At 41.0% G+C, this 13,508-nt stretch overlaps 1 protein-coding gene across 1 annotated transcript in view; it reads left to right on the forward strand.

Annotated features, from left to right (window-relative positions):
* Positions 1-13,508, forward strand: part of ADCY2 (adenylate cyclase 2) — a 230,477-nt gene that overhangs the window by 159,525 nt on the left and 57,444 nt on the right. Inside the window, exons 8-12 of the mRNA XM_068147738.1 lie at positions 4,408-4,566; positions 5,345-5,477; positions 5,806-5,982; positions 7,705-7,748; positions 11,303-11,383. Coding sequence (XP_068003839.1) covers positions 4,408-4,566; positions 5,345-5,477; positions 5,806-5,982; positions 7,705-7,748; positions 11,303-11,383 — 594 coding nt within the window. The remainder of the gene's footprint in view (positions 1-4,407; positions 4,567-5,344; positions 5,478-5,805; positions 5,983-7,704; positions 7,749-11,302; positions 11,384-13,508) is intronic.

Genomic DNA, 13,508 nt, shown 5'->3' on the forward strand with positions numbered 1-13,508 from the left:
ATTCTGTAGAAAATCTAGGGGTTTTTTTACAGTATATCTAGGTGATCTGTACTTGGCAAAAATATGTATCATGTGGAGGTCTGGATATTTCATAGTATCGTAGTATCATAGTATCATTCAGGGTTGGAAGGGACCACAAGGATCAGCCAGCTCCAACCCCCTGCCATGGGCAGGGACACCCCACACTAGATCAGGCTGCCCAGAGCCTCATCCAGCCTGGGCTTAAACACCTCCAGGGACGGGGCCTCGACCACCTCCCTGGACAACCCATTCCAGGGCTTCACCACTCTCATGGGGAAGAACCTCCTCCTCACATCCAGCCTGAATCTCCCCACCTCCAGCTTCATTCCATTCCCCCTAGTCCTATCACTACCTGACATCCTCAGAAGTCCCTCCCCAGCCTTCCTGTAGGCCCCCTTCAGATACTGGAAGGCCACAATGAGGTCACCTTGGAGCCTTCTCTTCTCCAGACTGAACAGCCCCAACTCCCTCAAGTCTGTCCTCATAGGTGAGGTGCTCCAGCCCTCTGCTCATCCTTGTGGCCCTTCTCTGGACACCTTCCAGCACCTCCACATCCCTCTTGTAATAGGGGCTCCAGAACTGGACACAGTACTCCAGCTGTGGTTTTAAAGCTTGGTAGGCTTTTGCTCTGGAAGTTTCCGTTACAGTTTGGGTGGTTTTGCCCAAATCACATTTACCACTCTCCAGGTAGCAAATGAAGAAACTACCTAACCCTTGTGAGGTACCAGTGTGGTGTGCACCTCATCATGAAATGGATAGTTTTGCTAAATGGTGTGGTCTCAATGGTTAATGAAACAGGCATACAAAAGGGATTCCTCTAATCCTTAAATAACGTACTCGTATGTAATTGTAACCACAAGATAGTTTCCTCTTGCAACTGCCTGATCTTGTGATTTGATTCGAGTAATTACTGTATGGGTAGGTTGATTAATGCAAATTTGGTTCTTTTCCATACCACAAAGGCTGTAGTATTTGTGGAAACTAGGATTTTGATCTCTTTGTTTTAGGGATCCTTTGCAAAACTAACCTCTGTACAGGAATCAAGTTGCTGTATTTTCTAGAATTATTTTGTGCCTTGCAATCTGTCAGTTCCTCAAACTTCAGAACGTCCCAGTTGTCTTTGAAATAACTTTCTGCTCAAGCTGCTATCAAATATGTTCATTTTTAATGCTGATTGATAGGTCCAGGAGTTGATCTGCTGGAGGGTAGAGAGGCTCTGCAGAGGGACCTCGACAGGCTGGACAGATGGGCAGAATCCAACAGCATGAGATTTAACACATCCAAGTGCCGGGTTCTGCACATCGGCCACAACAACCCCATGCAGTGCTACAGGCTGGGGTCAGAGTGGCTGGAGAGCAGCCAGGCAGAGAGGGACCTGGGGGTGCCGGTTGATGGTAGGCTGAACATGAGCCTGCAGTGTGCCCAGGCAGCCAAGAGGGCCAATGGCATCCTGGCCTGCATCAGGAACAGCGTGGCCAGCAGGAGCAGGGAGGTCATTCTGCCCCTGTACACTGCACTGGTTAGGCCACACCTCGAGTCCTGTGTCCAGTTCTGGGCCCCTCAGTTTAGGAAGGAGGTTGACTTGCTGGAACGAGTCCAGAGAAGAGCAACAAAGTTGGTGAGGGGTTTGGAACACAGCCCTATGAGGAGAGGCTGAGGGAGCTGGGGTTGCTCAGCCTGGAGAAGAGGAGACTCAGGGGTGACCTTATCACTCTCTACAACTGCCTGAAGGGAGGTTGTAGACAGGCGGATGATGGTCTCTTCTCCCAGGCAGCCAGTACCAGAACAAGAGGACACAGTCTCAGGCTGCGCCAGGGGAGGTTCAGGTTGGATGTTAGGAAGAAGTTCTATACAGAAAGAGTGATTGCCCATTGGAATGGGCTGCCCAAGGAGGTGGTGGAGTCGCCGTCTTTGGAGGTGTTCAGAAGGAGACTTGCTGGGGTGCTTGGTGCCATGGGTTAGCTGTTTGGGTGGGTTGGATTGGTTGATGGGTTGGACATGATGATCTTGAAGGTGTCTTCCAACCTGATTTGGTTTATTCTAATAAAGATTTATTCTATTCCTTCTTGGTCAGAGCAGCCTTGTAGACTAGAACATTATCTTCTAGTTATATGCACATTCGGATCTGATTGTATTACTATAGCCAGAGTCCACAACACTCCTGCTGCCAGATGCTGATTATTACATCTCTGTAGGAAGTAGGGAATCTGTACCCCGTGTTTTCAAATGCTTTCAAAGTATTATGTCAGTGTTGCAGCTTGCAGATGAATGAAAATCACTCATTATTAATTAACTCCATATGCTGCATCTTTGTGCAGAAGCACCTCCTGAAATACTTCTGTGGCCTGTGAAACTAGAAATAATGATACTCTTGCTGATGGAAGTGTGCCCACTCAATATGTTTGACTTACTCAGTCTAAAATATCTTTTTTTTGTTATAGATGAGTTTTTGCTACTGGGGTGCAAAGTGACCCCTCAATGTGTAAGTTCCTAAACCAGTTTGCTAATTAAATTAGCAGTTCTGTATAAGTTTTTCTATCTGAATATAGTTCCAGGTAGAGTTCTCTTTGAATTTAAAAGGAGGAATTCTACTAAACTGTTGCATGATCTGTAGTACAAAGACTTACTCAGTCTTGTTTCTTAGTAGTTATGTGTAGCTCCATTTTGAGCAATTCAGCCTCACTACATTTTGGATTGTTTCTGTTTAAACATGTTACTAGTCTCATTGATTAATTGCTTTGCTTCTCTGCTCTATGTTGGAACAAAGCCAGTATTCTCACAATCTGCAGCCTATGTGCCCTGAATGGGGATGCTCACCTTAGAAAAGCCATAGATGCCAATGCCACCTGTCCTTTGAGACTAGAGTATATCTGTTAAGGCAAAATATGTTTGTGTATGAATATATGTGCTCTTTTCCTTCAGCCCAAACTCCACCCCCCTGTCTGCCTGGTGATTTCCTAATTTAAGTGTTTCTCAGATACAGATTTTCAAAGACTATCTGTGATTTGAGAGCATGAAATTAGTTCCATTTCAGAGGAAAGTGAAAGAACCTGTTAAATGAGATGACTGTACCAGTTTGAAAGCTAGACAAAAATAATGTTTTTTTTTAGGTATGACTTCATTCCTTCAGGAATTATATTTTTAAAGCTGGCATTTTGCAGGAAACTGAGTGCTTAAGGCATACTGAATGTGGTAAAGCGTGCAAGACAAGATTAGGTGATTCGTTAATACATTAGTCCAGAATTACCAGCGAATAAAGCTCAGATAAGCAGAGCAGATGCCTTCCTGAAATCTTGCTTGTGCACAGTAAGATTACAATGACTACTGCAAGCTAACCATACCTGTAAAAATCAGAATCCTCACAAACTCAAATTTCAGGCTGCAATGGAAACAATACAGTCCTGATGAGTGTTTTGACCAGAGATGTGCCAGAGGACTGGAGGAAACCCAGTGTCACCCCAGTCTTTAAAAAGGGCAAGAAGGAGGACCCAGAAAACTACAGTCAGCCTCACTTTCCCTCCTGGGAAGGTGATGGAACAGCTCATTCTGGAGGTCATCTCTAAGCTCATAGAAGAAAAGAAGATTATCAGGAATAGTCATCATGGATTCACATGATTCAGAAGAGCCTCTTCTGCAAAGATTAATGCCAATCATGTGTGGGGCTCTTTCAAGATTTGGGTTGGGGTGAACAGATACTTCAACTGTGTAAAGTCACTGGAAAGGTCAAAGGTATAGATGTGGTCTGGACAATAAGGGTGGCCTCTCATTCTTTCTATAATGGATAGTGGATACAAGATTTGCCAACCACATGGAAGGCTGCTGAGCCTAGTTCTCCAGCATCTGAATGGCACTGAGCTCATGTCCTCCAAAAGCGTATGAGCCAGCAGCCTGTAGAATAGCCTGAATCATAGAATGTTAGTAGTTGGAAGGGACCTCTAGAGATCATTTAGTCCACCCCCCCTGCCAAAGCAGGGTCATCTAGGGCACTGTAACAGTAATTCCAGATCTCTAAAATACATTTATTGGACTGTTGCTTCGTTAAAAGCCTGTACCAGAGGCCACCTGTAGAACAAAACCCACCCCTATATTCTACCATGAGACTGAACATTTCTACTACTTAGCAAAGCCCTTTCAAATAGTTTCAAGTAACAGAAGAGACTTCAGAGATGGAGCTGAGAATTAATATTTACTGCAAATAGTTGAAAGTATGGATAAGAGTAAATGTAATACATATATATGAAATAATCCCAGCATTAAAGTAATGGAGGTAATGCCAAAAAGGAACAAATGCTATCACCGTTGTTACTGCTAATTTGACTGGTAAATTGAACAAAACAACAAAGGCCCTGTTACATATGTTAACACAGCTTTTCTTCTCAACTACAGGAAAGTGAGAGATGCAACTGGAGTTGATATTAATATGCGCGTAGGAGTGCACTCTGGGAACGTGCTTTGCGGTGTTATTGGGCTACAGAAGTGGCAATATGATGTGTGGTCACATGATGTTACTCTGGCAAATCACATGGAAGCTGGAGGGGTGCCAGGGTAAGAGGCTACTCTGTTAACCTTTCGATACATGGATTTTTATACCGTGGAGAAATGCATAAGTACCGTGTCTTCAGCCAGCAGCTTTCATGGAGAAGCCTGAAGTAATTCTTTGTGCCATCTTAAAAACCCACAAACCAGGCACTCAGTTTTCAGAATAGAAATGTGGAATTGTTTGGGTTGGAAAAGACCTTTAAGATCATCAAGTCCAACTGTTAACATAACACCGCCAAGTCCACCACCAAACCATGTCCTTTAGCACCACATCTACATATCTTAAATCCTTCCAGAAATGGGGACTCCACCCCTTCCATGGGCAGCCTGTTACAGGGCTTCACAACCCCTTTTGGGAAGAATTTTTTTCCTTATGTCCAACCCAAACCTCCCCTGGTGCAGCTTGAGGCCATTTCTTCTTGCCCCTGCAAGGAGAGACCAACAGCCTTGGTTGGCTGGCATGGGAAGCATTGCTCACATTATATCTGTTTAGCCACTGTTATGGGGTTGCTTTGAGAAGACCCCATTTCATCTCTGCAAACAGCATCATGTTGTGCTGGGAGTGCACAACACTGTGCTTTAAGGAGTGTTTTTTGGGGGGTGGGTGGAGACCTTTAGTTTTATGCCCATTGCAACTTCCAAAAATAAGATTAAAAAGGCTGTAAATGAAGTGAGCAGCGTATAAAAATATACATCCAAAAGCAAGTAAAAAAAGCTGATCAGGTTCAGATTATGTGTTTGGTTACTCTTTGTGACTTGTCACCGCTTTAAAATATAATTTCAGCCGTGTTCACATCACCTCAGTCACCTTGGCACATTTGAATGGAGCTTACAAAGTGGAAGATGGGGACGGAGATGTGAGGGACCCTTACCTGAAAGAGCATAATGTTAAGACTTACTTTGTAATCAATCCTAAGGTTAGTAGTACTTTTATTTTGTGGCCAGTCATAGTTGGTTTTGAGCAGGACCACTAACCTCTTCATTTAATAATCTACTACCACAAGATGTTGATCAGTTCTTACTGCTGCCTACAAATACATAATGTTTGCATTGCAAATCTTTTCTGCTCTTAAGAAATAAGCCTCTAATATTTCCCAGCAATATCGTTAAGAACTGCAGGCTCTTGGCATCCCTTCATTTTTCAAGTTCCTAAGCATGCAGATATTTGGTACTGGATGATGCATTACTGCTTCAAAAGGTAATGAACACCAAGGCTGATATGACCTCTTATTCTCTGTCAACCAGGGAGAGAAGCGAAGCCCTCAGCACCACATTAGACCGCGACATACTCTTGATGGGGCCAAAATGAGAGCTTCTGTCCGCATGACCCGGTACCTGGAATCTTGGGGAGCAGCCAAGCCATTTGCACACTTGCACCACAGGGACAGCATGACCACTGAAAACGGCAAGATTAGCACAACAGTAGGGGCCTACTTATGTAATTTCATACAATTTAGAAGTATTTGAAAGGAAAAAGGTGCTCACTGCTAAATACCTGGTTATTCCTATTAGAAGCAGGTAGATGCTCTCTACTAAATCATAGTATCATAGTATCATTCAGGGTTGGAAGGGACCACAAGGATCATCTAGTTCCAACCCCCCTGCCATGGGCAGGGACACCCCACACTAGGTCAGGCTGGCCAGAGCCTTAAACACCTCCAGGGATGGGGCCTCGACCACCTCCCTGGACAACCCATTCCAGGGCTTCACCACTCTCATGGTGAAGAACCTCCTCCTCACATCCAGCCTGAATCTCCCTGCCTCCAGCTTCAATCCATTCCCCCTAGTCCTATCAATACCTGAGATCCTGAGAAGTCCCTCCCCAGCCTTCCTGTAGGCCCCCTTCAGATCCTGGAAGGCCACAATGAGGTCACCTCGGAGCCTTCTCTTCTCCAGACTGAACAGCCCCAACTCCTTCAGTCTGTCCTCATAGGAGAGGTGCTCCAGCCCTCTGATCAGCCTCGTGGCCCTTCTCTGGACACATTCCATACTTGGTTATTTCTCATAGATGAAAGTACACATCTTTTCACAGGTCATAAATTCAGTGAAGTTGCTGAGAGCTTTTCTATTAGCATGTGAGCTGTAGATTAGACTGTAAGGAGCCATGTTTTGCTATAAGTGCATCTCTGAATTATAATGAGACCAACATGCTTACTAAAATAGACTAATAAGCTTGAGCCCCAATCACAGCATATATAGTGGCTGCTGGTCACCTTGTGGAAAGACACCTTTGGGAAGGAACACTTATGATCCAGAGACATTCCCTGAGATTTATTGGCTATTTAGCCACTTTCTCCATTTGGAACATTGCCAAACCTGGAGCAAAGGCTGTGAACCTGGAATATCCTTGTATTACCTGATGTGGTATTATTAGAAGAATCCTCTGAGAACCAAATCTATGCTCACTGTAACATCTGCTTTTGAAGGGGTACAATCCACAAGCTGTGGCTTGTGGCCTAAGTTTCAAGTATTGTAGTGCAATGTTACATCTCTTACAATGAACAGAAAAGACTTTTTTTTTTCAGTTTTGCTAACACTGTTTTACTTGTGTTACCAAGATGCTGTGCATCCACAGCTTGTGCATTACATTGCCTTCTATTCCAAAAAGTGCAATCATACAGGTGAATTCTAACAGTTTTCAACACTGGCATTGAGGTTTTTTCTTCTGTTATATATGAGGACATAGGACTAAGCCACCTAGCCCTTCTTGTTCAGCAAACACAGTGCATCAAAATGTGGATTGTGATGTGCACTTTACAGACAATCCCCACTTGTGTCGAGGTTTTTTACAACAGCACTCAGCACTGTTTGTTACAGAAGCTGGTAGGAGTTTGGTCTCCAATAAAACAGTGGTGACTTTGAAGGAGTGACTTTCTAGTAAAGCAAAACATTCTTGAATTCAGACTGTTGTAACAGTTATTTAGTGTTTATAATAATAAATCAGCTCATCTAGTTCATCTCCTGATTACTCCACCTTCACTCTTGGCTAGATTTTTCTTTAAGACAGTTTTAATCTAATGCTGAAACTCTTTGTATTGAAAACTTTTTTTTCCTTACTTAACCCTGTTTTCAACACTACCTGTAAAGCAACTTAATGTTGTTGAAGTCTAGTACAGCTCAAAGGTCTTTTCTTTCCTTTTTTAGGATGTTCCCATGGGGCAGTATCATTTTCAGCGCTGCAGAGAAAGGTAAATCAATTACTTTTCAAAAATCATGTATAGTCTGTATAAAATACAGATATATTCATATGCATTCATGTATGTATCTCCAAATCATGCTTTCAAATAATGAGGGCCATTTCTCACTCAAACTATTTTATTCAGCTGATACCTCTTACACAGAGAAGCGCTACGGTAATAGATTTGGCAGACACATTAGTTATAAATTGTGAATACACTTTGTGCTAACAAATGGCATTACTCTAAATTCATATAAGGACATTGATGAGCTACTATTTGTTTTCCCTAACAGCTCAGTGGGAAAAAAATTATATGCAGGAAAACTGAGTGGAGGCACAGAAAAGAGAAGATGGAAAGGGCTGTTAATAATTTGTGCTGCAACAGTTAATAATATGTACGAAAAGAGATTAGTTATATGTTGTTTATCTATTTGTATTTACACTGTGTTTTATTGTGTCAAAGTCTGTAGATATTTTATAGCTTTCCTGTACTTCTCCTGCTACACAAAGTATTTACAAAATCACAATAGCTTTAAGTTTTCATCCTCTTGGTTGGTACTTCAATGACTAGGGGAAAGACGGTGAGGAATGGGAACAGGTTGAAGAACTTCTGTTTAAAAAACAAGCTTAGCACTGTCAGAAACCTGGAATAGTTAGTTTTATTTTAGTGATATGACAACCCTTCAGATAATGTCTTTCTTGCAAATTTATAAGTAACATCACAAATAACACAAATTGTTTGAACTAACCCTTTAAAAACTTGTATTGTCATTGTTTTTGATTATGGAAACAAGTCATTCTGTCAGTTCCTGCTCCAGCTCTGGTTGGTACACGTCTCCTCAACAAATCACAGATTATTGGAGGGCAATGCAATTACCTAAAGTATTGCTAAGTGCCAGAAGATTAAAGCTTTGACTGAATATGTAGGATATTAATAAAAACAGTCTCTGATTTTAAAATTGACATTTGGACAGCCTTGTAGTAAGAAGGTGGATCTTTGGACTGTGGTACTGCAGATAATGCAATTACTTAAGGTCGTGAGATGTTCCTATTTTTGTGTTTCTAAATTCCACTCCAAAATAGATCCAAAAGGTATAAATGTTATTATGTGTCTTGATACTGTATTATGGAAGGCATTTCTAGAAACTGTTACTGGAATCTGATTTCCATAGTGAGGCAATTAGTCATTCCCAGAAGAGAAAGCTGGAAATCAGTGTTTTATTAGAATATGAAAATGTGGGCCTTGAAGTTTGACTGTGGGCTTCGTAGTTTGTGTCAGTCTTGGCACTTCACTAGTTAGCAGGGATGTGCCAAGAGGATTAAGTGTGATTAGATAATATTTCTTACTTCCTTCTCTCTCTAGTTATTTCTTCCAGGCAGTTAGTTTCATATGTGAAAAATAAATTGTAAACACTTTCATACCCAATGCTGTAGCACTGAATCGTCACAAAATCAGTTGGATTGTGTATAAGTTACTGTGAACACACTAATATAACTTCTGTCTGAATTTGAATCCATTGAAAGGCTATTAGTTTCGGGGAAATAACCCGGAAACCTGATGTTGGAGAAAATCTGTCTCACCTTTGACAGGCTTCAATTTGTAGTTTAAAAAAAAGGAAAATTTTGGTAAATAAGGAGAAGAGTCAACTTTCAGGTCTAACTGTTGACTTCTTACAAAAAACTCTTATGATAAAGTTAACATTGGATTTAAATTTTTCAAGAGGCAGAGACATTTTTGAGGAGAGCATAACTGTTAAAAGGACTGATGATGTTTCTAGTAGCATGTTAGCATAGACAAATGCATTCTGATGATCCTCTGATGGGTTCATGCTGAGTCCAGTGAGAAGATCCTTTATTTCATTGCAGTTTTGTTGTAAGTTATAAATAGAGAAATAAAACATATGTTTGAAACTGATTTCAGCCCTGGTGCTCAGTTTCCTTATTAAAAATAATTTTAAAATATCAAGACAAGAAGAGTTAGCAGACTTGTGGTAGAGAATACTTACCCCTCACTTACTAGCAATCAAGTGCTAGTACAATTCTGACAGAGAATTTTAAAAATTAACTACAAGAAACAGAAATGTTGTATGAATTTGAGCATATTCCCATCCTTTTTCATTCATTCATAACATTGTAGAAGACTTTGTTTTAAGCAGAATTTCCTGAACTCTTGTCGAGGGTTGGAAGGGTAAGGCCGAAAAGCCTCCTCCCTCCCCCCTGTAAAGTAAAGGGAAAGAAAATTGAAGGGAAAGGAAAAAAAACTCACAGCTGAATTAGCAAAGCAATGGGTGCTGTATATTTACAAAGCAACATAGGATATGCAGGGGAATATACCAGATTTACAATATTTACAATATATACAAAAATATACAATAAAGTAGCACAGAAATGAGAGTTCCCCCCTCTGCTGAGGGGGTTCCCCACCTCTGCTCCCCCTTCTCTCCCCCTTTCCCCAGAGAGGGTTAGAAAAGAGAGAAAAGATGAAAAAGTTAGAAGCAGTTATGTGTTAATTAGAAAGCGGTTAATACAGGCCTTGCAGTTTATCAGTTTCAAGGTCAAGCCTTGGCCGAAAGCCCAGAACGCTCTAAGCTGCAAAGCCACTGAAGGAGGGAAGACAGAACTGACCAGAAAAGTGCAGGGAAGCCCAAGATACCCTGCTGCACTCCCAGTTCAGAAGGTGCTTCCTCCCAATCTACCAATGAAATTAGTTTAGATCCTTCATTTTGTTTACAAACATCTGACCACCATATTCCCTTTCTTAAGGGGACAGCCTCAAACGGTCACAACTCTCTTGGGTTGGTTTTTTTTTAAACTAAATGTTTTCTTGTAATGGGTTAACATAAGGGCTAATCTGCCTGCTCTCCAACACAGAAGTGAGAAAAGTAGCACACAAAACTTGGGGTTGAGATAAAGAGATAAGAGTTTAACATATCATAATCACAATGAATAATTACCTTAGCTTAGCCTACTTACAGGACAAATAATAACATGAAAAAGAATAATGTAACATAAAAGATAACATGAAAAGGTAACATAACGTCAGAATTATCTTAGCTTAGCCCACTTACAGGAAAAAAAAAAACCATAGTTAAATGCAGGAAACAGGAAAAAACCAGCATAAACCAGAAAACCAAAATGAGCATGCTAGCCCACTCCCACTCATCTCTCTGCCATCCTTAGAGAAAGGAGCCAACACCCAAACACCTGGAGCCCAGAAGCAGCAACCAGAACAGGAAGCCTCCCAAGCTGCAATCTGAACTTCCAGCCAGCACTTTAATTTTTGAAGCTGGTGTGACTGCAGCATGGCATGAAAAACATCGGCAGATTCAACTCAACCCATGACACTTATGTTTGTTTTTTAAGTGCTCCCTACTAGCTAAATGCTAAATTTGTGTGCATGTCAGACTCTATCTTACTCTGCTTTTGTTAAGATCTTAGGAGGCTCAATATGTCTGAAGGCTATATTGCAGCATAAATGTTAAAGAATTGCTATTGTGCCCAATTGGTAATGTTTTTAAGAGTGTAATAACTTTACAAAGTAACTTCTCACACTTTTCACTTCAGAACAAAATCACAGAAAAGAAGATTTGAGGAGGAACTGAATGAGAGAATGATCCAGGCCATTGATGGAATCAATGCTCAGAAGTATGTTTTTATCCTTTGTTGTCTCCTTCCTTCAGCTTTGACATATATCTGCAGCAGAGGGTATTGTTTATTATTTGTCGCTGCTATATGCACAGGGAAGTCTGAAAACAATACAAGTGTCACTGGCACAGGAAATGCTGCACGTTGTGAAGTTAGGCTGTACAGCAACACTTTCTGCTATGTGGGGTAAGACAGAGCCTGCGAACATGATATGACAAAGGCTTTGGCTTGTCTTGATCTTCATGGCAAAAGGATTTTTGATCTGTAACTCTTCATGTCTGTACACTCAAAGTTATAACTCCTCAGGATTCTGAGTGCAAAGGGGTGAGACTTACGCAATAGCTCACTCAGGAATCAGTGATGTGAAATTTGATACTTCACAGTTGTCAAAGAAACATCTCCTCCAAATTAGAAACTTTCCCTAAAATCACAGTTTAATGTCTTTGGTTTAACTGGTTGTTTGATTTCTTAAAGAAGGCTAAGCTTGCTGGCATACTGAAATTTTGGGGGGAGGCAACATGGCATTTATGTATCCTGTGTCCGAGAAAGAGCTAGAGGTGGTATTGGTGTTCTCTGTTTGATGGTGAATAGATAAGACTGAGAGTAAAATCAATGCCAGCCCAAAATAAGTGTTCAAGTTTCTTATGTTTGCCTGACGAAAAAAGAGAAAAACGTGGACAATAATTGTGATGAATTATGTGTTTTCCTCCCTGCTTCTGTTACTCAGACTAGTATTAGGCCTTAAATTAGGCCAAGTATTAGGCCTCATACTCAAATCTCACATGTGGTTTATTGCATATGATAGCCAGATTAAAAACTACCTGGCTCTAGGGAAATATTTTTCAGTAATTTTTCGCAGAGAAGAATTTTATGGGACATAGAGAAAATAGAATGAGAGAGGTTACACCATGTCATAGGCAGTTTTTACATGTCCTCATGTACACTTGCTTTGGTAAGTGTGTGTAAAAGTTTGATGCCAAAACTAAAGCATCTGTACAAATACATTAAAATAGCAGTATGATCATACTTTATGTTGGTTTGTCTTAGAGAATCCCTGGCTTACCTAATCAGTGCATAAAATCCAGAGCAACTTTGGGATAAAAGATGTTTGTGTGATTAAAAATGGTTGAGGAAAATGTTCCAGAGCATTTTTGTGAATTACATGGGGAATTTCAAAAAGATAGGGAAAGATCTTACATAACAGAGAGGCTGAATGCCACCTGCCAAACCTAGATCCTCTGCCTTTCCCTGTATTGATTTGCTGAATAAATCACTTACACAATATTATTCTGCTGGGTACCCAAGTTCCCAAAAGTGCTGACTCCCCATGCAAGCAAGGTAAATCAATAGTATTTTAACTATGTGAATGCTAAGCACTCAGAAAAAAAATACATAGAAGATTTCTTGCATTTAGGATACAAAATTGATTACTTTTTAAAAATCGTTTGTGAGGGTTTTTGTGCCTCAGCTTTTCAACTGTAAAATGAAAAGAATACTTATAAACTAATTTAATGGAGCAGTTGTGAACCTAGATATTTTGGTTTTGTGAAGCACACTTTTAAGTAGGGCTATGAGAAAAATGGTATTTTTAAACATTAATGTATGTAAGGGTGAATGGATCTCCTTAGTCCAAGGCAAAGCAGTAGTACAAACGAATCGCTGTTTTCACACAGTGCAGTATATACTGAAATGGTAACTCAGGTCTTTAAAGCAATGCAGCAGTTTCTCTGGGTTGCCTCCCTCCCTGCCCTGCTGCTGGTTCATAAGCTAGGTTAGCTGTCTTTCCACAAAACTGCCAAGTGCCACATACACACACTGTCAGCAGTTCAGGGCACCTGGGTTCAATTCCTTCTTTTGGAATGCAAATGTAACTGGTATCTAAAAAGCAGCCCGCTGGCCTTACAGCATGAGTAAGAGCAGTAGATGTATTTGGCAATGGTCCTTGCAAAGCCATATGAAGAAAGTTATGACCCCTTTATTAATTATCATTCTGTTAGAGCACTACATCAAAAGATATGGAAAACCGAGTTTGAGAGAGAGAAACAAAGGCTGCCAGCCGAGTGCCTTAGCCAGTAGGGTGTTGCATCATACATTCTCAGATATTTCTTTTCTGCTTGGCTTGAAC

This window comes from Melanerpes formicivorus, unplaced genomic scaffold, assembly GCF_026170545.1.
Source record: "Melanerpes formicivorus ecotype bairdi unplaced genomic scaffold, bMelFor1.0.p_v2 SCAF_15, whole genome shotgun sequence".
Taxonomy (NCBI): Eukaryota; Metazoa; Chordata; class Aves; order Piciformes; family Picidae; genus Melanerpes; species Melanerpes formicivorus.